The sequence below is a fragment of the Zootoca vivipara genome, chromosome 4 (assembly GCF_963506605.1).
Source record: "Zootoca vivipara chromosome 4, rZooViv1.1, whole genome shotgun sequence".
NCBI lineage: Eukaryota > Metazoa > Chordata > Lepidosauria > Squamata > Lacertidae > Zootoca > Zootoca vivipara.
Window position 1 is genome coordinate 96818863 of NC_083279.1, and position 25558 is coordinate 96844420.

Here is a 25558-nt window from a genome sequence, read left to right on the forward strand (position 1 = left end):
CCTCAATAAATTATACCTCCACAATTACAAGCCCCTGTGGCGACAAATAAACAAAGACCTAAAGAGATGGGACAGTATGAGTTTCATACTCTTTCAGACAAGATAGCCATGGTCAAAATGGTCAAAATTACACTCTTTAGTATTCTCACATAAAAAACCAAGGATTAGCATCAAATACCTTCACCTCCCCACCTCAGCAGGAGGATGGGGAATCCCCAACATAGAAGCATACTACAACGCCAACCAAATACGCCATATAATCCCATATATACTTGAAGACGAGACAAAACAATGGGTACACCTGGAGAGGGACTCAATTGAAAATATCTGCACCACAGCATACCCTTTCCTCCCAAACAAACTAAGAAAGATTCCCAGAACACTCAACAGATACACACAAACCATGTTCAAAGCATGGAAAGCAGAAACTAGTAAACTATCTCCAACCCCATCCCCATTAATTCCCATGGCTTACCATCCCTTGTTCCATCATGCAGCACAAAACCTCCAGATGAAAACCTGGTGAACCAAAGGTTTACATTGTTTAATGGACTTCTATCAAGACAACAAACCTTTGTCAACACAAGAAATACAGGACAAACTAGAAGACATCCCAATGCCCTGGTTAGCACAACATCAACTACATGCCTTTCTAAATAACCCAACAGTAAAATCGGCAGCAACTAGACCCTTGGCAACTTTCGAAAGCCTCCTCCAAATGTTAAAAGGACATGGAAAAGGGGCGGTATCTGCAATATACAAAATACTACTCCAAAATCCCACAGACCCCTTGGACAACCTAAAAAGGCAATGGGAGGATGACATAGGATATGAAATCAACCTTACCCAATGGACTAGAATGTGGTCGAAACCCCCTTCAAATCTATATCAATGAAAAGAAAAGAACTCTCGTTGAAACTAACTGACAGATGGTACCTGACTCCAAGGAAACTAGCATTAATACGTTTAGGAACCTCATCGAAATGTTGGAGAGGATGCACCTCCATAGGCACATATCTCCACATGTGGTGGGAGTGCCCTAAAATCCAATCATTCTGGATGACATTCATGCAAGAAATCTGTAAGATAACTAAGCAAGTGCTAGATATTACCCCAGAATTGGTTTTACTAAATATCTTTCAGGATAACAACGCTCACTCAGATCACAAAGAACTTATAATCCACCTATTGTCAGCAACTAGAAACATCATAGCCAGGCACTGGAGGGACATGTCAGGGGTAAGCATGGACCAATGGTACCAAGTTGTATGGGAAACGGCCCTACTAGAAAAACTAACCAGTAAGCTGAAACTGACACGGGGACAAACAGAAGAAGACACCTTCACCCCAGTATGGTTCCCCTTCATCACATATACAGCCCAACAAGACAACGACAAAAACTTACCGTCGGCATACAAATCAATCAATATGGCTAACCTAATCAAAACATCCTCCCTCCCCACTCACACAAGGAACTAAAGATCATCACAGCCAACCACAAATGAGCAATCGCATCCTAAGACGAATCCTGACCTCTCTCACCAACAGAGAAGCATGAACAAACAACAGAGAACCTGCACAAACTACGCTGACGCCGAACCCCTACACATATCAAGAAAAACAGAAACATTGACAATTCACCACATCCAACTCCCCATCCCACCCACCTCTTTCCCCCCTTCCTCATAATGTCTCAACAAATAAAACTGATGTGTAAAAATGATGCATGAGACACTGCACTACCTTTGTAACCCAAGAAAATCCTTAATAAAAATAATTATTAAAATTTAAAAAACAAACAAAAAACAGTGAGCTAAGGAAGGAAGGAGGAAAAGAGGGAGCAGGAGGGAGAGAGGAAGGAAAGAGGGGAGAGAAAGAAGAGTAGGAAAGAAGGAAGGGAATAAAGAAAGAATAAGAAAGAGGGAGAGAAGACAGAAAGGGAGAAGGAAGGAAGGAAGGAAGGAAGGAAAGAAAGGGAAGCGGGGGTGGGGGTCGCCGCCTTGATTCGGCACCAGAAAAGAGCGGGAAGGGACCCAGGGGCAAAAAGCATTTCCCGCGCAGCGTTGTCGGTTTTAGGAGAGATGCGTACAGCCTCCTCAGAGTTGTGCGTGGGGAGAGAGTGTGCGTAGGGGGTGGGGAGAGAGAGCGTGTGTGTGCATCCAGTCTCTGCGTCCAATCCCTGTGTCCGTGGGGCACAGGGACTAGACGCAGAGACACTTGGACTTTATTATATAGGGTTGTTGTTGTTGTTGTTGTTGTTGTTGTTGTTGTTGTTGTTGTTGTTGTTACACAAGCATTCCAGTTTGTCTGATGGATGGCTCCACTTTCTCCCCTCCTCGTGAGCTGCTCTGGAGGTTCCCTCCCAATGCCTTAGAGTCAAATTCAAGGGGTTCATAGGGGTATGGCGAGAGGGAGGAATGGGGGGCAGGCCCCATTTAGCAGCAGCTAGTGCTAATTAGGTGAATCCAGGCCACTATTTGTCCTCATTTGTCCACTGCTTAGAAACCAATTTTAGCATTCAGTGCTCAATCTACAAATAAAATACGGTAAGCCTATTTTGGATGGCCATCTGTTTTGAATGATCTAGCAGAGATTCCTGCAATACAGGGGGTCTCCTGGCTCTTAGAGACAAGCAAGGAGGGTGGCTTCTGGCAAAAAGAGAGGGAGCCACCGGTGGCTCCTCCTTATCCTGACTCACCTCTGCCTCTCAACCTCCCTCCTCCCACTCATCTCCTTCCTCTTCTGCCTCTGATTCTGGACTCCATTCTGCCAAAGAGTCTCCCAGCTCACTAAGCCCTGTTAGCCCTTCAGCTTCTGACACCTCCTCTTCCCAGGCTTCTCCCTCTTCCCCCTCTGACTACCCATCCTTCTACCTCCACTTCTTGGGCTCTGAGCCATCTCCCCTTCCTGGTTCCCCAGCTACATCCTCCCACCATTCCTCTGCGCCCAACCAGTCCATGACATTGCTCCATCCCTCGGCCTCTGTCCCCACAAGGCAGCTTCCCCTGACCTGATCTGGTTCCACAGCCGCTGCTTCCCTTCTGCCCTCATGAAAAGATGGATCAGGAGCTCTTGCTGGCATCATTCTGTCACCTGCAAGAGAAAAAAGGTAAACAGGACTCCTGGAGTGCCTGCTTCTCTCACAGGTGAAACAGGGCATCTCTAATTACAGATGGGCCTTTGAGAAAGCCTTACCTGCTGAGAGCATTTGGAAGTATGTGCCCATTTCATATGTTTGTTGTGCAGAAATACATCTCCCCTCCTCTGGACCCTTGTTCCCAACTGTCTCCCCCCAAAACAAGATGAAAAGAACCCTCAGATGAGTTGGAAAACCAACAGAATGAGACCAAATGGAGAAAAACCACCTTCCTCCTTACCCAGTGGCCTCTCTCTGGTGTCCAACGGAGGCCTCTCTGCCTCACAGGAATCCAGGTCCATTTCTGCAAAATGATCCTTTCCCTGAAGAAGAAACAAGGATTCAAAAGAGAGAATGGTGAGGAAAAAATAGAAAGACAATGACAAAGACTTGAAGGGTGTGAGATCTCATTCCATGGATGTTTTCCCAGAAAAAGGATGGGCCATCAGTAGACCATTATGGGATATTCTCTGTCCTGTTTGGAGCCCCTTGGGAGTATCCAGAGGAAAGTCTCTCTCACCTGCTTTCTCTCCTCTGCCTGACTCAGGAGGAAACCTTCAGCCAGGGCCACCGCCTGGGAACTGGTCTCCGCTCTGCATTCCCTCACCCAGCTCTCCATCTCTGGGGGAAGGACAGCCAGGAACTGCTCCAAGATCACCAGATCCAGCATCTCAGCTTTCGTGTGCCTTTCCGGCTTCAGCCACTGGTGGCAAAAGTGGTAGAGTCGGCTGCAAACCTCTCGGGGTCCTTTGGCCTCCTGGCAGCAGAACTGCCTCAACTTCTGACTCTGCACCTCTGAGCGGAGGGTGTCCTCCTCACCCAGGATCTTTGGCACTGGGTTTTCCCAGAATCCCCCACTGCTCCCAGTTTGGATGACATGGCCTCTTCCTGTTCCAGGGCCAGCTGAGTCTTGCTCATCCATCTGTGCTCTCAGGAAGCCTCTAAGAGATCGGAAGGAACCCTTTGGTCTTCTGCCGAGTTCTGTCTGTTGTAATGAGAAGCTCTAGCAAATCCTACAATTGAAATACATTGTTCTGTTACAGAATTTGTAGGACCGGGGGGGGGGGGGTTGTTCCCTGAGCAAACATGGATGGGTCTTGCTGGGAACCAGAGCTGGACTGCACCAGATCCCAGACCATGAGCTCTCTTTTTGAAAAGAAAGAGAAGGAGGAAGAGGAGAAGAAATAAGTCTCTAGCCTTCTAGCAATGCAAAATGTGGAGGCAACTGAAGAGATTTATGTGAGATTAATCAACCTGGTTTCTGCTGCCTTCCACTAAATGCGACTAACAAGGGAATCATTTGTATCTTGTAAAAAATGAATGCTTGGCTCTAGTGGGGGTCCTCACCCGGGGGTCCTCAGGAGTTGCTCCCCACCCCCACCCCCACTCCCCTTCTTCTGTCTCCTTTTCTTGCACTTGGACTCTCTGCCGCTCTCAAGACAGACTCCTGGGGTGGGGTCCCTTTTTCTTTGCTCTGAGGGCCAGGTATGTATCTGGCCAACCCCCTGAGGGCCAAGTGGGAGGGGCAATTTAGACAGGCAATTTATTATCATTATTATTGTTGTTATTATTATTCTGTTAGAAAACTGAACAAACACACAGCCATTGATGCCAAGGTCCCTGGAGGCTCGGTGAGTAGCAGCGCCCATTTTCGCCTGGTTTTCCAGCAACAATCCCTTTGGGTCCTGGGATGCCATGCTCTGGGTGCGAGGGGATTGCTGCAGTGGCCTCCGTGTGGAGCTGCCCTTGGAGACAACTGGGAAACTGGTTTGCAATGCAGCAGCCAGACTATGGGCTGGGATCCGTCTCTTTATTCCTGGCCTTTCTCTCCCACCTTTCCTTCCTTCCTCCGCGTGGGTTTTTTTTTGGGGGGGGGAGGGCTAGCCCACCTCCTCGTCCAGCTTTGGAAAACCATTTGCACATGTTTCCTCTGTTGTGCAATGACGCTGAGCGATGTCACACAGAGTTAAAGTCCTAGGGACTCCTTTGTTTGAAGAAGGGAGATTTCGTGGGAGTTTGGGATCCTCTGATCTCTAGGAAGGAGAGCGTTGCAGACCTCGCCCCTCCCTGGCAGGACCCTCTCCTCCCTGACTTGGGGTTGTCCCCCCCCCCCCGCATGAGCAAATCAACCCCCCCCCGGCACCCTCCCCTGCTGCAGCCCTGGGACCCCCACCGTCTCCCCACTGCACTCTCGGGGGGGGGGGGGTTAGAGAGAGAGGATACTCACCAGATCCCAGGAGGGAGGGGACAGCGATGCAGCCCTTGCAGGAGAGACACCAAAGCAGGCAAGGACTGGGGGGGAGGGGCCTTGGCTCTGGAGGACCTGACCTGCTTCCTGTCCTCTCTAGGAAGGCAGCTCGGTTCCCTTTGTTGTTGTTTAGTCGTTTAGGCGTGTCCGACTCTTTGGTTCCCTTTAACCCTTGCAAAGCCGATCTCGCCGTTTTATTATTTTTTAGGGATTTGGGGGTGCAGTTGCCCCCCTGGCTACGCCAATGCCCAGATATCCTTTTGGGGGTGAGGCTCTTGGTTGGACGCTGAGCATCTCCCTCTGTTGGCCGGAAACCAGAGGAACAGCTTGCAGGGAAAAGGGCTTTGCAGGAGGCAAGGAACCTCCTCCTGGAATTCAGGAGTGGGAGAGAGAGGAGGGGATCCCGGGGTCATCTAGTCCAACCCCCAGCAATGCAGGAATCTCAGCTCAAGCATCCATGGCAGATGGCCGCCCGATCTCTGCTTAGAAACCTCCAAGGAAGGAGAATCCACCACCTCCCAAGGGAGACCTTTCCCCTGTCAAACTGCTCTCAGATGCCCCTCAAGGCAGCGGGTCCTGAGTTCTAGCGCTGCTGAAACCATTGCACTGGCTACCAAGGAGTTCAAAATAAATAAATCTCAGTATCAATAAATTATTATTATTATTATTTATTATTATATTGATCAGATGAGTGTTTTCCTTTCGAAAGAGTCAGGTGGAATCTCCACAGCTGTTAATAGCATAACATTGAAAGGCTAGTGAAATATGGGGAGCCCTAGAGCATCTGCTTGTAATGCAGAATGTCCCAGGGTCAACCCCTGACATCTCCTGCAAGGACTGGACGAAATCCCTGCCTGAAACTCTGGGGAGCTGCTGCCAGTCAGTGCAGACCAGGTGTCCTCAAACTATGTCCCATGGGCCAAATCCAACCCGCCAGGGTTGTGAATATGGCCTTAACAGCCATCTCAGAACCCTCCATGTGCCCAAAGCTGAAAGCTTCTTGCCGCCCACTCAGTCAGTCCCCACGCCGCACTGAAAGGCCAGGGGGACGGGGAAGTGTTGTCTCTTGGCTTGAACAGCGAAGTTGAGGTTGGCGGAGGAAGGCAGACTTGGGTCGATTCGGTTTCATTACCTAGACGTCGTCGTTAAAGGTGGAAGAAGGAAATATAGTCCTAATTTTGTGAGTGGTGCAGCAGTCTTTCCACTCGTGATTTACATGCTCTGAGAGTTGGGATCTGTTTTGATATTTTAAATTTAAAAAGGGTGGAGTAGACCCAGATATGACCATCTCATGAGCCCGGGGAGCCACATTCTGATTGAAGGAGGCCAGGATTAGCCCCCAAGGCCTGGGGTGTCACTTCCTTGTAGTAGGACTTGGAATCCAGGAGAAAACTCTTGGAATAGCCTTGCCAGGTGCTCAGGGACAGACTCACCTGTCCCCATGTCCTTCTCTTTGCAGATGTGCTGAGGTTGCACATCCCTCCCCAGGGGTGAGTATTGGAGAGAACCAGAGCAGGGACTCAGACCTGCCCTCCTTGCCCCCCACTCTACACTCTCAGATGTGGAGAAGCCCTCCTTTCACAAGGAAATGACAGCCTGACTTTTGCCTTTCAGCTGCTGGAGGAAGATCAGCTGTACCTGCTGAAGGTGATTCAGAACCGCCAGGCAGCTCAGCTCAGGGGCTCCGAACCCTGAAGTGCTCCAAGCAGGAGACGGCCAAAGCCATCCTGGGGAGTGATGGGTGGTGTGGGGGACCCCCATGGGGAAGTGGGGCAGGGAGGGGCTTTGGGGAAGGGATGGGACCCCTCAGACCTGCTCCCCGCTGGCTGGGCTCTTTGTCCCCCACTCTGCAGTTGGTGGTGGTTGATGAAGGATTAGGAGAGGCCTTCAGTGGATTCTTATATTCTCAATTTCTATTTTTGATTCTTATTTCATTTATTACTTTCATTTATTTATTTATATTTTATTTTAACACTTTATTTTATTTATTTTGCACAAAGCAGCTCAGAGCTCTCCTTCCCCCTCACAGCTGTTGCTTTTGTTTTGGTTGATTTTCTTGATTTCAGTCCGCTGAGATTCTTGACATGGGTGAGTTTTTCCACGGTTATTTGTTTTTATTTTTTATTTTAATATCTTTGTTGTTTTTTGTTCTTTAGTGTAATACTTTTATTATACCTTTTTATTTTGTGCACATTTGTGGATATTTTGTATATATATAAATTTATATGTTTATTTTGTACATAGAGTACTTAGGGTTAGGTGTAGGCTTAGGGCTGTGGTTGGGGTTGGGGTCTGAGTTAGGCTTGGATGGTCTTTTTAGATAGTTAGCTAGTGTTAAAAGAGAATCCATGACCAGAGAGGGTACCCCGAGATAAATTTATGAACCCTGCTTGGTATGCCTATTGCCTTTAAACATTGCCCTTCAAACTGAACGTTCCTTCCACATGTTGGTCACTGAAGTTCAATCTTTGTATCAATTTCCTTTCTGTTTTTTTCTTTTTATACTTTTGTATTTGTTTCTAAACTTTGTATCAGTTTGTATCAAAACTGTCAAATTGACTTTGTACTGCCCACAACTGTCAAAATACTTCCCAGCACCACCTACTGAGTCTACAAATGGACACACACACAAATACAACTTCAGAAAGTTTTATTTAAATAAAGTAAAATGCAGGACAAGGCATCACACCCACACTGATTATTCATGTCTCCTTATCAGACAGCCCCTAGCACTTCCCAAGACTGGCCCCTGACTCTGAGGCTCTTTCCTCCCGCAGGACCTCCGAGGATACGCCCTCTGTGACAATGGGGAAGAGCGGAAACTAGCGCCAACAGCATCTCTCCCAGCTCAGAGTAAGTATCTTGCCTTCCTGCATTCATTTCTTTGGTTGCTTCCATCCTCCCAATAGCACATCCCTGAGTGAATTTGAATGCAGGTGATCCTGTGTGTGTTCCTGGGTGCCAGGATGAGGCCAGAGGCTCTTCCTGCCCCCTTTCCTGCTGCTGCCCTTCCACCTCTACCCAGTAGGCTGCAGGGCTCAGGGTTGTCCTCTGGGACAAGGGATTGGGTCCAAGGTGGCTTTCGTAATGTCATCTGACCCAGATTTTTATTTCCTCTGCAGAATGTAATAGCTCAGCCAGAGTTGGGCCTACGTGAGGCCCGTATGAAGAGAAGGTAAGCCCCACACCTTGGAGACAGGGAACTCCCTTGTCCCTTCTTTGCTTCCCGCTTCCTTTGCCCTCCATGGTCTCCCTGCCTGAGCTGACAGAGCTGGTCTCACAGGCAGAGTTCAGGACTCCCCGACTGCTGGTGCTGGCCGACTTCAAAATCTGTGCCGAAGCAGCTGGCTCTGGGGTGCTCAGGACCAATAGGGAGGGATGATGGGAACTGTAGTCCAGGAGCTGCTGGGGACCCAAGTTAGGGAAACCCTGCTTTAAGGCAACTTTTATGTTTGGCCTGCAAAGATGGGACCTGCCCACGTTTATATTTTCTTGTATTTTGTTTTCCTCATGACGTGTGTGTGTGTGTGTGTGTGTGTGTGTTTTTAAAGAGGGCAAATTGAAAGAGAAATTGTATGGCAAGTTGGGAAGAGTAAAAGGTTGTGTTTAAAAAAACACAAAAAGTGGGGTTTTTTTTGCCTCCTCAAATATTTTATTGGGTGGGGGGCAAAGACCCCTAGTTGTTGCCTGCTCCCTACACCTACATGTCTTCGGATGGTTACAACCTAAAAGCACAACATAAAAGCACAAAACACCACATTTTAAAAGGGCATTAGATGTCAATCAGCCAAAGGCCTGGTTAAAAAGGTGCCAATTTGCCTGGCTCTCAAAGCTGTATAATGTAGGGTTATCAGACATCCCCGGTTCCCAGGGACAGTTTCCGGTTTTACCAATCTGTCCATGGCCAAAGATGCCAGCGGCAAGAGGCACTGTGGCTGATGCTGTTGCCAGTGCGGACGGCTGGGCTGCGTTAGACGAGCGGGAACACTCTCCCTCCCACTCCCACCCTCCTCCTCCTCCTCTTTATTGCTGTTTTGGCGGAAACCTTGCCCCGAGGGCTGAGAGGAGACGTGGAGGGCGCCGGCATATGGTTTATGATGTTCCTTCCCAAACATCCGAATTTGAGAGGGGTGCAGATGCAAGGAAAGAAACGCTGATGGCAGTCATAAAGGCTGGGCGCTTTTATTGCTCGACCAAAGGAGACACCACCCTCCTGCCACCTTGCTTGTATATACTGAAGCTCTTTCCACATTCCACACACTAATATGGTTTCTCCCCTGTATGGATTATTTGATGGGAAGTGAGAGAGGATCTATCAGTGAAGCTCTTTCCACATTCCATGCACTAATAGAGTTTCTCCTCTGTATGAATTCTTTGATGGGAAGTGAGAGAGGAGCTCTGACTGAAGCTCTTTCCACATTCCACACACTGATATGGTTTCTCCCCTGTATGAATTATTTGATGGGAAGTGAGATGGGAGCTCCGACTGAAGCTCTTTCCACATTCCACGCACTGATATGGTTTCTCCCCTGTATGAATTCTTTGATGGGGGGTGAGATGGGAGCTCTGACTAAAGCTTTTTCCACATTCCACACACTGATATGGTTTCTCCCCTGTATGAATTCTTTGATGGGAAGTGAGTTTGGACCTCTCAGTGAAGCTCTTTCCACATTCCACACACTGATAGGGCTTCTCTCCTGTATGAATTATTTGATGGTAAGTGAGACTGTAGCTGCGACTGAAGCTCTTTCCACATTCCACACACTGATAGGGTTTTTCCCCTGTATGAATTCTTTGATGGGAAGTGAGTTTGGACCTCTCAGTGAAGCTCTTTCCACATTCCACACACTGATAGGGTTTCTCCCCTGTATGAATTCTTTGATGGGAAGTGAGACTGTAGCTGTGACTGAAGCTCTTTCCACATTCCGCACACCGATAGGGTTTTTCCCCTGTATGAATTCTTTGATGGGAAGTGAGACTGTAGCTGTGACTGAAGCTCTTTCCACATTCCGCACACTGATAGGGTTTCTCCCCTGTATGAATTCTTTGATGCTTAGTGAGATCGGAGCTATGACTGAAGCTTTTTCCACATTCCACACATTGATAGGGTTTCTCCCCTGTATGAATTTTTTGATGGGAAGTGAGAGAGGAGCTTTGACTGAAGCTCTTTCCACATGCCACACACTGATAGGGTTTCTCCCCTGTATGAATTCTTTGATGGGAAGTAAGTTGGGAGCTCTGACTGAAGCTCTTTCCACATTCCACACACTGATAGGGTTTCTCCCCTGTATGAATTCTTTGATGGGAAGTGCGATGGGAGCTCTGACTGAAGCTCTTTCCACATTCCATGCACTGATAGAGTTTCTTTCTTATGAGATTTTGTTGATGGGAAGTGGAATGGGAGCTCTGACTGCAGTTTTCTCCACACTCAAAATTTTTACGTGGCTTTTCCTCTCTGTGGATTTTGTCATGGTCACCTTTGTTCTCGATTTCCAATTCATTACAATCTGCAATGGTGACAAAAAGGGATTAGAACCTCAGGAATAAATGGAGAACTGAAGGGAGTTGGGTGTGTGTTCATTATCTGTGTTGTTTATCATTAACCAACATATTTTTTATTAGATTCTGATGAGTTGTTGAGTGTTGCTTTGTTTGATATATAGTAGTGGTCAAAATTGTGGATGACTTTTGGAAAAAAGTGTATTTCACAGGTTTGATGGCTTATAACACTTCTTTTGGAGTAATATCATAAAACTATATATCAATGGAAAGATAATTTAATCAAGAATGCAATCCAACAAAGTTTGTTTAGTTACCCATATTCTATCAAACGTTATAGCCAAAAGACCAGAAAAAGGAAGCACAACTTGCTTAGGTTGACTTTTGTCAGTGTGTTGTGTGATTGCTATTAAGTTGGTTGGTTTTTTTGTCTTCTTTCTTTTAGTGAGGTTGTAAAACACAATAAAATTATAGAAATGGCACAAAGAGTTGACTGGCCACCCAGAAAGCAATGTAAAATAGTACTATTAAGTGAACAAGGCTACAGTTATGAAGAAATTAGAAGAGAGATTGGGGAAAACTTAACCAAAGCTGGCCTTTCTATATTTTAGAAGAGGTATAAGGCTGGTAAAGGCAGGATAAGATGCACAAGGCAAGTGACTATCGAAGAATGGAGAGACTGTCCCTACGTGACAGAAGAAAATCATCTGGGTGTATACAAGGTGACATGGGGAAATGTAATGTGAAGTTGAGTGAAAGGACTGGTCTAAATGTTAGAATTCTAAGGAAAAAGCCATTGTTATCTCTCAAGCAAAGGTTGAAAAGATTAAACCCATTTAACTGGACAGAGGAACAATAGAACAGTGTTATTTGGCGTGATGAGACCCAAATCTCCTTGCTTGGTACCGATGACATGAAATACGCGAGGAGAAGAATCAGAGAAGATTTACATCCTACTTGCATTACACCAACCGTGAAACACCCAGATAGTGTGATGATCTGGGGTTGTATGGCAGCAAAAGGTGTGGGCAGAATTTGCATCAATAATGGGAATGTAAATGCCCCAAAATACATGAATGAAATACTTGAGCCCAAACTGAAGCATTCCGCAGGTGATCTTTTCCCACATAATGAAGCACTTATAAAGATTTATTTGTTTGTTTGTTTGTTTATTTTCTATTTTCTATTTCAACAGGGTTCAGCTCCTTGTCATGTTGCTGCTGTGTGCAAAATGTGTTTTCAAGATAATCATATTCCACTGCTGGAATGCCCTGGGAATAGCCCAAACTTTAACCCAGTCGAAAATCTATGGAGCCGACTAAAGAAACTTGTTAGTCAGAAGCAACCCAGAAATAAAGCCCAATTAACAGAGGCAATAATTGAGTCTTGTTTTCACATTATTACAGCTGCAGAACTAAAAACTTGGTTCACTTCACGGGAAGGCATTGTAATCCCTGTATCCCTGCCAAGAAAACTCCATGGACAAAGACAACAGGCATATAAAAGTTATGACGCTAGAAGATGAGCCCCTCAGGTCGGAAGGCGTCCAACATGCTACTGAGGAAGAGCGGAGGACAAGTACAAGTAGATTCAGAGCTGATGAAGCGGCTGGGCCAAAGCCGAAAGGTCGCTCAGTTGCGGATATGCCTGGAAGCGAAAGGAAAGTCCAATGCTGTAAAGAAAAATATTGCATAGGAACCTGGAATGTAAGAACCATGAACCTTCGTAAGCTGGATGTGGTCAAAAATGAGATGGGAAGAATAAATATCGACATCCTGGGCATCAGTGAACTAAAATGGACAGGAATGGGCGAATTCAGTTCGGGTGACTATCATATGTACTACTGTGGGCAAGAATCCCGTAAAAGAAATGGAGTGGCCCTCATAGTCAACAAGAGAGTGGCAAAAGCTGTACTGGGATGCAATCTCAAAAATGACAGAATGATCTTGATACGAATCCAAGGCAGACCTTTTAACATCACAGTAATCCAAGTTTATGCACCAACTACCAGTGAAAGTGAAATTGACCAGTTCTATGAAGACTTACAACACCTTCTAGAAATGACACCAAAAAAGGATGTTCTTCTCATTTTAGGGGTTTGGAATGCTAAAATAGGGAATCAAGAGATAAAAGGAACAACTGGCAAGTTTGGCCTTGGAGTTCAAAATGAAGCAGGGCAAAGGCTAATAGAGTTCTGTCAAGAGAACAAGCTGGTCATCACAAACACTCTTTTCCAACAACAGAAGAAATGTCTCTACACATAGACATCACCAGATGGACAGCATCAAAATCAGATTGATCATATTCTCTGCAACCAAAGATGGAGAAGCTCTATACAGTCAGCAAAAACAAGACCTGGAGCTAACTGTGGCTCAGATCATCAGCTTCTTATAGCAAAATTCCAGCTTAAACTGAAGAAAGTAGGAAAAACAACTGGGCCAGTAAGATACAATCTAAATCAAATCCCTTATGAATACACAGTGGAAGTGAGGAACAGGTTTAAGGATTTAGATTTGGTGGACAGAGTGCCTGAAGAACTATGGATGGAGGCTCGTAACATTATACAGGAGGCAGCAACGAAAACCATCCCAATGAAAAGGAAATGCAAGAAAGTAAAGTGGCTGTCCAATAAGGCCTTACAAATAGCGGGAGAGAGAAGACAAGCAAAATGTGAGGGAGACAGTGAAAGATACAGGAAATTGAATGCAGACTTCCAAAAAATAGCAAGGAGAGACAAGAGGGCCTTCTTAAACGAGCAATGCAAAGAAATAGAGGAAAACAACAGAATGGGAAAAACCACAGATCTGTTCAAGAAAATTGGAGATATGAAAGGAACATTTCGTACAAAGATTACAATAATAAAGGACAAAAGTGGAAAGGACCTAACAGAAGCAGAAGACATCAAGAAGAGGTGGCAAGAATACACAGAGGAATTATACCAGAAAGATATGGAGGTCTTGTACACCCCAGGTAGTGTGGTTGCTGACCTTGAGCAGACATCTTGGAGAGTGAAGTCAAATGGGCCTTAGAAAGCACTGCTAATAACAAGGCCAGTGGAAGTGATGATATTCCAGCTGAACTATTTAAAAATTTAAAAGATGATGCTGTTAAGGTGCTACACTCAGCAGTGGCCAGAGGATTGGAGAAGATCAGTCTACATCCCAATCCCAAAGAAGGGCAGTGCCAAAGAATGCTCCAACTACCGCCACACAATTGTGCTCATTTCACATGCTAGCAAGGTTATGCTTAAAATTCTACAAGGCAGGCTTCAGCAGTATGTGGACCGAGAACTTCCAGAAGTGCAAGCTGGATTTTGAAGGGGCAGAGGAACCAGAGACCAAATTGCAAACATGCGCTGGATCATGGAGAAAGCTAGAGAGTTCCAGAAAAACATCTACTTCTGCTTAATTGACTATGCAAAAGCATTTGACTGTGTCGACCACAGCAAACTATGGCAAGCTCTTAAAGAAATGGGAGTGCCTGATCACCTCATCTGTCTCCTGAGAAATCTCTATTTGGGACAAGAAGCTACAGTTAGAACCGGATACGGAATAACTGATTGGTTCAAAATTGGGAAAGGAGTAAGACAAGGCTGTGTATTGTCTCCCTGCTTATTTAACTTATATGCAGAATTCATCATGTGAAAGGCTGGACTGGATGAATCCCAAGCTGGAATTAAGATTGCTGGAAGAAATATCAACAACCTCACATATGCTGATGACACAACCTTGATACCAGAAAGTGAGCAGGAATTAAAGAACCTTTTAATGAGGGTGAAAGAGGAGAACACAAAATATGGTCTGAAGCTCAACATCAAAAAAACCAAGATCATGGCCACTGGTCCCATCACCTCCTGGCAAATAGAAGGGGAATAAATGGAGGCAGTGAGAGATTTTATTTTCTTGGGCTCCTTGATCACTGCAGATGATGACAGCAGTCATGAAATTAAAAGACATCTGCTTCTTGGGAGAAAAGCAATGACAAACCTAGACAGTATCTTAAAAAGCAGAGACATCACCTTGCCAACAAAGGTCCGTATAGTTAAAGCTATGGTTTTAACTAACGCTATGGTTTTCCCAGTAGTGATGTATGGAAGTGAGAGCTGGACCAAAAAGAAGGCTGATCGCCGAAGAATTGATGCTTTTGAATTATGGTGCTGGAGGACTCTTGAGAGTCCCATGGACTGCAAGAAGACCAAACCTATCTATTCTGAAGGAAATCAGCCCTGAGTGCTCACTGGAAGGACAGATCGTGAAGCTGAGGCTCCAATACTTTGGCCACCTCATGAGAAGACTCCCTGGAAAAGATCCTGATGTTGGGAAAGATTGAGGGCACTAGGAGGAGGGGACGACAGAGGACGAGATGGTTGGACAGTGTTCTCGAAGCTACGAACATGAGTTTGACCAAACTGCGGGAGGCAGTGCAAGACAGGAGTGCCTGGCGTGCTATGGTCCATGGGGTCACGAAGAGTCGGACATGACTAAACGACTGAACAACAACTAAAGGTTTCACGTTTTTTCTTTATGGCTGCTGTTCTAATAAATACTCCTTCATAAAAGTTATTGCATTGCTTTATCTTCATTAAATTATCTTTCCATTGATACATAATCTTATGGTATTACTCCACACAAAAGTGGTGCTATGAGCCATTAAACCTCAGAAATAAACTTTTCACAAAAGGTTTCCACAATTATGGCCACTAGTATAAGTTGTTCATTTTAAAGTTAATGTTCTTTTTATATGGGATCAGATTATTATTATTATTTATGTTTCATGTTTATATATGTGTTGGAAGCCGCCCAGAGTGGCTGGGGTTACCCAGCCAGATGGGGAGGGTATAAATAAATATTATTATTATTACTACAGTTGTAACACGATTTAAGAACAGTCCTGTACCAGAAAAGATTAAGTTTGTAAACCAAGGTACCTGAGATGCAATAAGCCTAGCTCTTCTCTGGGATGGATTTTGTTTGGCCCAGTCATGGCATCCCCTCCATCTCCAATGTCAGTCGTCTCCTTGGTGAACCCAAGACTGACAGAAGCAAAAACAAAAACAGAAAACCTGAAGCCACTTATCTTTCCTAACAATTCTGAAGCTGACATTTAAGATGGCGTGGGCAGTTCAGACCAGCCCAATTGTGGTAGAAAAGGGAATAATTTGAGGAAGATTGTTCAAAGAAAAAAAATGTAATTCACTGTTTATTGTGGAGGTGTTAGGTTCCCAGGTGTTATAGGGGCCACTGTTGAGCTCTGTGAAAATATATGAGGTTTGAGTCCCGTTCGCAATATGAAAAGCCCGCAACATTAAGTGTCATAGCTGCACATGTGCAGGAGACGCTTCTGCGCATGCGTGAGCGGTGAGACCCGGAAGCAAACCTTTCCGGTACTTCCGGGTTGCCACACAACCTGAAAAAAAGGAACATGAAGCGGACGTAACATGAGGTATGACTGTAGAGATATTTTTTGAATTTCCAGGCACATATGACGATATATTGAATACCAAGAGAGGCCACGATCCCACGAATCTCCTCCATGACCTCCTCATACAGAGCTCTCTGGTCAGGATCCAGCAACGCCCACTCCTCGTCCGTGAAACAAACAGAAACATCTTCAAAGCACACTGGACCCTAAAAGCAAAAGGGAAATGTCCTCCTCTGAGACAGCATCAATATGATCTGCTACACAATGCTCTGTTGTTTCCTTCCTGCAAATTGCAGCGGTGTTTCAATAGGTGTTTCAATTGCTTTGCTGCACATTTTAATTCTGGATGCTTATTTTATTCTGCATTTAATTATGGGTGTTCGCCTTTGTGCAAATACGGGGTACTCCACCTTCTGTTTTTCAAGTGATTCTGCCTACACAAGTTACAGGGAACCAAGCAGAGGGCCTTTTCAGTAGTTGCACCTGCCCTGTAGAACGCCCTCCCACCAGATGTCAAAGAGAAAAACAACTACCAGGCTTTTAGAGGACATCTGAAGGCAGTCCTCTTTAGGGAAGCTTTTAATGCTCAATAGATTATTGTTTTTTAATACTTCTGTTGGAAGCCGCCTAGATGGTGGGATATAAATAAATTATTATTAATTATTACTATTATTACACAAGCATTCCAGTTTGCCTGATGGATGGATCTACTTTCTCCCCTCCTCATGAGCTGTTCTGGGGGTTCCTTCCCAATGCCCTAGAGTCAAATGCAAGGGTTCATGGGGGTATGGAGAAAGGGAGGAATGGGGGGCAGGCCATCTGTCTTGGATGATCTAGCAGAGATTCCTGCAATGCAGGGGGTCTCCTGGCTCTTGGAGACAAGCAGGGAGGGTGGCTTCTGGCAAAAGGAGAGGGAGCCACTGGTGACTCCTCCTTATCCTGGCTCACCTCTGCCTCTCGACCTCCCTCCTCCCACTCACCTCCTTCCTCTTCTGCCTCTGATTCTGGACTGCATTCTGCCATAGAGTCTCCCAGCTCACTAAGCTCTGTTAGCCCTTCAGCTTCTGACACCTCCTCTTCCCAGGCTTCTCCCTCTTCCCTCTGACCACCCATCCTTCTTCTACCTCCACTTCTTGGGCTCTGAGCCATCTTCTCTTCCTGGTTCCCCAGCTGCATCCTCCCACGATTCCTCTGTGCCCAACCAGCCCATGACATTGTTCCATCCCTCGGCCTCTGTCCCCACAAGGCAGTTTCCCCTGACCTGATCTGGTTCCACAGGCGCTGCTTCCCTTCTGCTCCTATGAATAGACGGATCAGGAGGTCTTTTCAGCATCATTTTTTTACCTGCAAGGAAAAAAAGGTAATCAGGACGCCAGGAGTGCCTGCTTCTCTCATAGGTGAAACAGGGCATCTCTAACTACAGGTGGGCCTTTGAGAAAGCCTTACCTGCTGAGAACATTTAGACATTTGTGCCCATTTCATATGTTTGTTGTGCAGAAATTCATTTCCCCTCCCCTGGACCCTTGTTCCCAATTGTCTCCCTCCAAAACAAGATGAAAAGAACCATCAGATGAGTTGGGAAAAGAACAGAATGAGGCCAAATGGAGAAAAACCACCTTCCTCCTTACCCAGTGGCCTCTCTCTCGTGTCCAACGGAGGCCCCTCTGCCTTAGAGGAATCCAAGTCCATTTCTGCAAAATGATCCTTTCCCTGAAAAAGAAACAAGGATTCAAAAGAGAGAATGGTGAGAAATATTAGAATGAGAATGTTCTCTTCACCCAGGATCTTCTGCACTGGGTTTTCCCAGAATCCCCCACTGCTCCCAGATTGGATGGCATGTCTTCTTCCTGTTTGAGGGCCAGCTGAGTCTCGCTCATCCATCTGTGCTCCCAGGAAGCCTCTGAGAGATCAGAAGGAACCTTTTGGTCTTCTGCCAAGTTCTGTCTGTTGTAATGAGAAGCTCTAGCAAATCCTACAATGGAAATACATTGTTCTGTTACAGAATTTGTAGGACCGGGGTGGGGATTGGTTCCCTGAGCAAGCATGGGTGAGTTTTGCTGGGAACCAGGGCTGGACTGTACCACATCCGAGACCATGAGCTATCTTTTTGAAAAGAAAGAGGAGGAGGAAGAGGAGAAGAAATAAGTCTGTAGCCTTCTAGCAAGGCAAAATGTGGAGGCAACTGAAGGGATTTCTGTGAGATTAATCAACCTGGTTTCTGCTGTCTTCCAGTCAATGCATGAAGTCAGAACTGACTGACAAGGCAATCATTCGTATCTTTTGAAAAATGGATGTTTGGCTCTAGTGGGGATCCTCACCCGGGGGTCCTCAGGAGTTGCTCCCCACCCCCACTCCCCTGCTTCTGTCTCCTTTCTTGCACTTGGACCAACCCCCTGAGGGCCAAGTGGGTGGGGCCAAATACATTGAATGTAAGCGGGGAATTTATTATTAATATTCTGTTAATATTATTAATATTAATATTCTGTTAAATAGCTTAACAGACACACAGCCATTGATGCCAAGGTCTCTGGAGGCTCGGTGAGTAGCAGTGCCCATTTCCGGCTGGTTTGCCAGCAACAATCCCTTTGGGACAGAGAGGAAGTGGTCCTGGGATGCCATGCTCTGGGTGCGAGGGGATTGCTGCAGTGGCCTCTGTGTGGAGCTGCCCTTGGAGACGACTGGGAATCTGGTTTGCAATGCAGCAGCCAGACTATGGGCTGGGATCCCTCTCTTTATTCCTCGCCTTTCTCTCCCACCTTTCCTTCCTTCCTCCACGTGGGTTTCTTTTGGGGGGAGGGGCTAGTCCACCTCCTCGCCCAGCTTTGGAAAACCATTTGCACATGTTTCCTCTGTTGTGCAATGACGCTGAATGATGTCACACAGAGTTAAAGTCCCAGTGACTCCTTTGTTTGAAGAAGGGAGATTTCGTGGGAGTTTGGGATCCTCTGATCTCCAGGAAGGAGAGCGTTGCAGACCTCGCCCCTCCCTGGCAGGACCCTCTCCTCCCTGACTTGGGGTTGTCCCCCCCCCGCATGAGCAAATCAGCCCCCCCCGGCACCCTCCCCTGCTGCAGCCCTGGGACCCCCACCGTCTCCCCACTGCACCCTCGGGGGGGGGGAGAGGAGACTCACCAGATCATCCCAGGAGGGAGGGGACAGCGATGCAGCCCTTGCAGGAGAGACACCAAAGCAGGAAAGGACTGGGGAGGGAAGGAGGGGCCTTGGCTCTGGAGGACCTGATTGCTTCCTGTCCTCTCTAGGAAGGCAGCTTGGTTCCCTTTAACCCTTGCAAAGCCGAGCGCGTCCAGCTCAGGCCCCTCTCGGTTGGCAGAACCTCGGCTTTTTATAATTATTATTTTATTTAGGGGTGCAGCTGCCCCCCTGGCTACGCCAATGCCCAGATATCCTTTTGGTGGCGAAGCTCTTGGTTGGACTCTAAGCTTCTCCCTCTGTTGTCCCGAAACCCAAGGAGCAGCTTGCAGGGAAAAGGGCTTTGCAGGAGGCAAGGAATCTCCTCCTCGAATTCAGGAGTGGAGAGAGAGGAGGGGATCCCTGGGGTCATCTAGTCCAACCCCCAGCAATGCAGGGATCTCAGCTCAAGCATCCATGGCAGATGGCCGTCCGATCTCTGCTTAGAAACCTCCACGGAAGGAGAGTCCACCCCCTCCCAAGGGAGACCTTTTCCCTGCCAAACTGCTCTCAGATGCCCCTCAAGGCAGCGGGTCCTGAGTTCTAGCACTGCTGAAACCATTGCACTGGCTACCAAGGAGGAACCAAGCAAAGTTCAAAATAAATAAATCCTATTCTCATCATAAATGAGTAATACTTTCTTATACAAAAGTATGCCATTTCCATTTCCAGAAATGCTTAATTGCTAATTCAATGGACTGAAAATGGATGGTTGCTGTTATTATGTTTAGGGAAGCTTCTAATAATCATTAGCCTGGGGAGCCACATTCTGGTTGAAGGAGGCCAGGATTAGCCCCAAAAGCCTGGGGTATCCCTCCCCTGTAGTAGGACTTGGAATCCAGGAGAAAACTCTTGGAATAGCCTTGCCCGGTGCTCAGGGACGGACTCACCTGTCCCCATGTCCTTCTCTTTGCAGATGTGCTGCGGTTGCACATCCCTCCCCAGGGGTGAGTATTGGAGAGAACCAGAGCAGGGACTCAGACCTGCCCTCCTTGCCCCCCACTCTGCACTCTCAGATGTTGAGAAGCCCTCCCTTCGCAAGGAACTGACAGCCTGACTTTTGCCTTTCAGCTGCTGGAGGAAGATCAGCTGTTCCTTCTGGAGGTGATTCAGAACTGCCAGGCAGCTCAGCTCAGGGGCTCCGAACCCTGAAGTGCTCCAAGCAGGAGATGGCCAATGCCATCCTGGTGAGTGATGGGTGGTGTGGGGGACCCCCATGGGAAAGTGGGGCAGGGAGGGGCTTTGGGGAAGGGATTGGACCCCTCAGACCTGCTCCCCGCTGGCTGGGCTCTTTGCCCCCCACTCTGCAGTTGGTGGTGGTTGACGAAGGATTAGGTGAGGCGTTCTGTGGATTCTTATCTTCTCAATTTCTTATTATGATTCTGATTTCATTTATTACTTTTATTATTTAAACTTGTCCTTTTTTTCTCCTTCCCCCTCACAGCTTTTGCTTTTCTTTTGGTTTATTTTATTGATTTCAACCTGCTGAGATTCTTGAGTCGGGTGAGCTTTCGTGGTTAATTATTTGTTTGTTTTTATTTGATTTGCTTTTAATTTTAATTTTAATATTTCTTTTTTAATTTTTAAAATTTACATTCTTATTTTGTGCACATTTGTGCCTATTTTGTATATATATATTTATAGATTTGTTTTGTACATATACTTAGGGTTAGGTGTAGGCTTAGCGCTGGGCTGGGGTTGGGGTCTGAGTTAGGCTTGGATTGGTATTTTAGATAGTTAGCTAGTGTTATAAGAGAATCCATGACCAGAGAGGGGATTCCGAGATAAATTTATGAACCTGCTTGGTATGTTGTTGTTTAGTCGTTTAGTCGTGTCCGACTCTTCGTGACCCCATGGACCATAGCACGCCAGGCACTCCTGTCTTGCACTGCCTCCCGCAGTTTGGTCAAACTCATGTTCGTAGCTTCGAGAACACTGTCCAACCATCTCGTCCTCTGTCGTCCCCTTCTCCTAGTGCCCTCAATCTTTCCCAACATCAGGGTCTTTTCCAGGGAGTCTTCTCTTCTCATGAGGTGGCCAAAGTATTGGAGCCTCAGCTTCACGATCTGTCCTTCCAGTGAGCACTCAGGGCTGATTTCCTTAAGAATGGATAGGTTTGATCTTCTTGCAGTCCATGGGACTCTCAAGAGTCTCCTCCAGCACCATAATTCAAAAGCATCAATTCTTCGGCGATCAGCCTACTTTATGGTCCAGCTCTCACTTCCATACATCACTACTGGGAAAACCATAGCTTTAACTATACGGACCTTTGTAGGCAAGGTGATGTCTCTGCTTTTTAAGATGCTGTCTAGGTTTGTCATTGCTTTTCTCCCAAGAAGCAGGCGTCTTTTAATTTTGTGACTGCTGTCACCATCTGCAGTGATCAAGGAGCCCAAGAAAGTAAAATCTCTCACTGCCTCCATTTCTTCCCCTTCTATTTGCCAGGAGGTGATGGGACCAGTGGCCATGATCTTGGTTTTTTTGATGTTGAGCTTCAGACCATATTTTGCGCTCTCCTCTTTCACCCTCATTAAAAGGTTCTTTAATTCCTCCTCACTTTCTGCCATCAAGGTTGTGTCATCTGCATATCTGAGGTTGTTGATATTTCGTCCGGCAATCTTAATTCCGGCTTGGGATTCATCTAGTCCAGCCTTTCGCATGATGAATTCTGCATATAAGTTAAATAAGCAGGGAGACAATATACAACCTTGTCGTACTCCTTTCCCAATTTTGAACCAATCAGTTGTTCCATATCCAGTTCTAACTGTAGCTTGGTAAACCTATTGCCTTTAAACAGTGCCCTTCAAACTGAACATTCCTTCTACATGTTGGTCACTGGAGATCAATCTTTGTATCAATTTCCTTCTTGTTTTTATTCATTTTATACTTTTGTATTTGTTTCTAAACTTTGTCTCACTGGGTATAAAAACTGTAAACTTGACTTTGTACCACCCGCAACTGTCAAAATACTTCCCAGCACCACCTACTGAGTCTACAAATGGACACACACACAAATACAACTTCAGAAAGTTTTATTTAAATAAAGGAAAATGCAGGACAAGGCATCACACCTGCACTGAGGAATCCTGTCTCCTTATCAGACAGCTCCTAGCACTTCTCAAGACTGGCCCCTAACTCTGAGGCTCTTTCCTCCTGCAGGACCTCCGAGGATACGCCCTCTGTGACAATGGGGAAGAGCGGAAACTAGCGCCAACAGCATTTCTCCCAGCTCACAGTAAGTATCTTGCCTTCCTGTATTCATTCCTTTGGTTGCTTCCATCCTCCCAATAGCACATCCCCGAGTGACTTTTAAGGCAGATTATGCGGTGTGTGTTCCTGGGTGCCAGGATGAGGCCAGAGGCTTTTCCTGTCCCCTTTCCTGCTGCTGCCCTTCCACCTCTGCCCAGGAGGCTGCAGGGCTCAGGGTTGTCCTCTGGGACAAGGGATTGGGTCCAAGGTGGGTGCAGCCATCCAAGGTGGCTTTCGTAGTGTCATCTGACCCAGATTTTTATTTCCTCTGCAGAATGTAATAGCTCGGCCAGAGTTGGGCCTACCTGAGGCCCGATCAAAGAGAAGGTAAAAGCCCCACACCTTGGAGACAGAGAACTCCCTTGTCCCTTCTTTGCCCAAGACTCACCTCCCAGGTTTTCTTGCTGGGAGTCCTGCAGGACCTGCTCCCTGCCTGGCAGGCCTTTCCCACCTGGCCTGGGAGGGCAGCGCCCAGAATGACTCCATCTACAAGAAGCGGAGGGGGCTGAACAGACTCTGTGTTTGGCCTGCAAGGATGGGACCTGCCCACATTCCTATTCTCTTCTATTTTTCTCCCCTCCTGACCTTTGTGCGTTTTTATTTTTAAGAGGGCAAATTTAATGAGAAATTGTATGGCAAGTTCAGAAGAATAAAAGGTTGCGTTTGGAAAAAACACACACAAAAAGGGGTGTGTGTGGCCTCCTCAAATATTTTATGAGGGGCAAAGACCCCTAGTTGGTCCCTATTCCCTACACCTACATGTCTCAGAATGGTTACAACATAAAAGCACAAAACACCACATTTTAAAAGGGCATTAGATGTCAATCAGCCAAAGGCCTGGTTTAAAAGGTGCCAATTTGCCTGGCTCCTAAAGCTGTATAATGTAGGGTTATCAGACGTCCCCGGTTCCCAGGGACAGTTCCCAGTTTTACCAATCTGTCCATGGCCAAAGATGCCAGTGGGAAGAGGCGCTGTGGCTGATGCTGTTGCCAGTGCGGACGGCTGGGCAGCGTTAGACGAGCGGGAACATTCCTCCTCCCCCTCCCACCCTCCTCCTCCTCCTCTTGCTATTTTGGCGGAAACCTTGCCCCGAGGGCTGAGGGGAGACATGGAGGGTGCCGGCATATGGTTTATGATGTTCCTTCTCAAACGTCCGAATTTGAGAGGGGTGCGGATGCAAGGAAAGGATCGCTGTCATATGGCAGTCATAAAGGCTGGGCGCTTTTATTGCCCGAGCAAAGGAGACACCACCCTCCCGCCTCCTCGCTTGTAAATAAAAATAAAAATACTCTGCCACATGGCTCCACCCCCTCCCCACACGTTCTCCCTATTGCATTTTTCTCTGCCTGAAGAGTCAGACAGAAAATAGGGGAGGTTTGTATTATAATAGCTATGGTTATCTATCTGTATTCCTCATGTGCCTTTTTCTGGGATGACCTGACTCTCTGTCCTCTCTCTACCCCCCTCTTTTTGTTCCTTCCTTTCTTTTCGGTGACGCTTCCAGGAATCATAGAAAAGGGGAGGGAACACACACACACACACCCCTCCCTCAGTTCCACCCATCCCTCCATCCTAATTTTGCTTTCCCTTTTCTCTCCCCTTCCCCCTCCTTCACCCATAACCAAGGAACCTGGATCTGGTTGCCATGTAAACTACATATGTTTACAAAATGATGCTCCCTACTAATAATCCAGATGCTACTGTCTTTTAACCCTCTTGGCTGCGGCAAAAAAGTGTCCCTGGATTCATTGAAAAAAATCTGGTAATCTGGTTTTTCTGACCGTTGTATGGATTCCTTTCTGGGAAGTGAGTTTGGAGCTCAGATTAAAGCTCTTTCCACACACTGATATGGTTTCTCCCCTGTATGAATTCTCTTATGGCAAGTGAGGGAGGAGATATCAGTGAAGCTCTTTCCACATTCCACACACTGATATGTTTTCTCCCTTGTATGAATTATTTGATGCTTAGTGAGAGAGGAGCTATTAGTGAAACTTGTTCCACATTCCACACAATGTTGGGGTTTCTCCCCTGTATGAATTCTTTGATGGGAAGTGAGAGCGGAGCTCTTCCTGAAGCTTTTTCCACATTCCACACACTGATATGGTTTCTCCCCTGTATGAATTCTTTGATGGGAAGTGAGTTTGGAGCTCTGACTGAAGCTCTTTCCACATTCGACACACTGATAGGGTTTCTCCCCTGTATGAATTCTTTGATGGGGAATGAGATGGGAGCTCTGACTAAAGCTCTTTCCACATTCCACACACTGATATGGTTTCTCCCCTGTATGAATTCTTTGATGAGAAGTGAGAGAGGAGTTCTTACTGAAGCTCTTTCCACATTCCACGCACTGATAGGGTTTCTCCCCTGTATGAATTCTTTGATGTGATGTGAGATGTGAGCTCTGACTGAAGCTGTTTCCACATTCTACGCACTGATATGGTTTCTCCCCAGTATGAATTCTCTGATGCTTGGTGAAATTGGAGCTATCAGTGAAACTCTTTCCACATTCGACACACTGATAGGGTTTCTCCCCTGTATGAATTCTTTGATGCTTAGTGAGATGGGAGCTGTTCCTGAAGCTCTTTCCACATTCCACACACTGATATGGTTTCTGACTGCAGCTTTCTCCACACTCCAAATTTTTACGTGGCTCCTCCTCTCTGCGAATTTTGTCGTGGTCACCTTTGTTCTCGATTTCCAATTCATCACAATCTGCAAAGGAAACAAAAAGGGGATTAGAGCCTCAGGAACAAATGGAGAAGAACTGAAGGCAGTTGGGTGTGTGTTCATTAGCTGTGTTTTTTATCATTAACCAAC

The 25558-nt window shown here is 46.4% G+C and overlaps 2 protein-coding genes and 1 pseudogene across 2 annotated transcripts in view; all 3 read right to left on the reverse strand.

The window, feature by feature from the left end:
• The window catches only part of LOC132592023 (zinc finger protein 420-like), an 89461-nt gene extending 69951 nt beyond the window's left edge, over positions 1–19510 (reverse strand). The window contains exon 1 of the mRNA XM_060273944.1: positions 19436–19510. The gene's annotated coding sequence lies outside the window, so the exon portion shown is untranslated. The remainder of the gene's footprint in view (positions 1–19435) is intronic.
• Positions 1–25558, reverse strand: part of LOC118078760 (zinc finger protein 420-like) — a 48332-nt pseudogene that overhangs the window by 17049 nt on the left and 5725 nt on the right.
• Positions 3105–5420, reverse strand: LOC132592028 (zinc finger and SCAN domain-containing protein 31-like). Its single transcript, XM_060273957.1, has 3 exons — positions 5364–5420; positions 3657–4149; positions 3105–3459 (listed from the first exon to the last, which is right to left on the reverse strand). The coding sequence occupies exons 2-3, from the start codon at positions 4056–4058 to the stop codon at positions 3316–3318; spliced, it is 546 nt and encodes a 181-aa protein (XP_060129940.1). The 5' UTR covers positions 4059–4149; positions 5364–5420; the 3' UTR covers positions 3105–3315.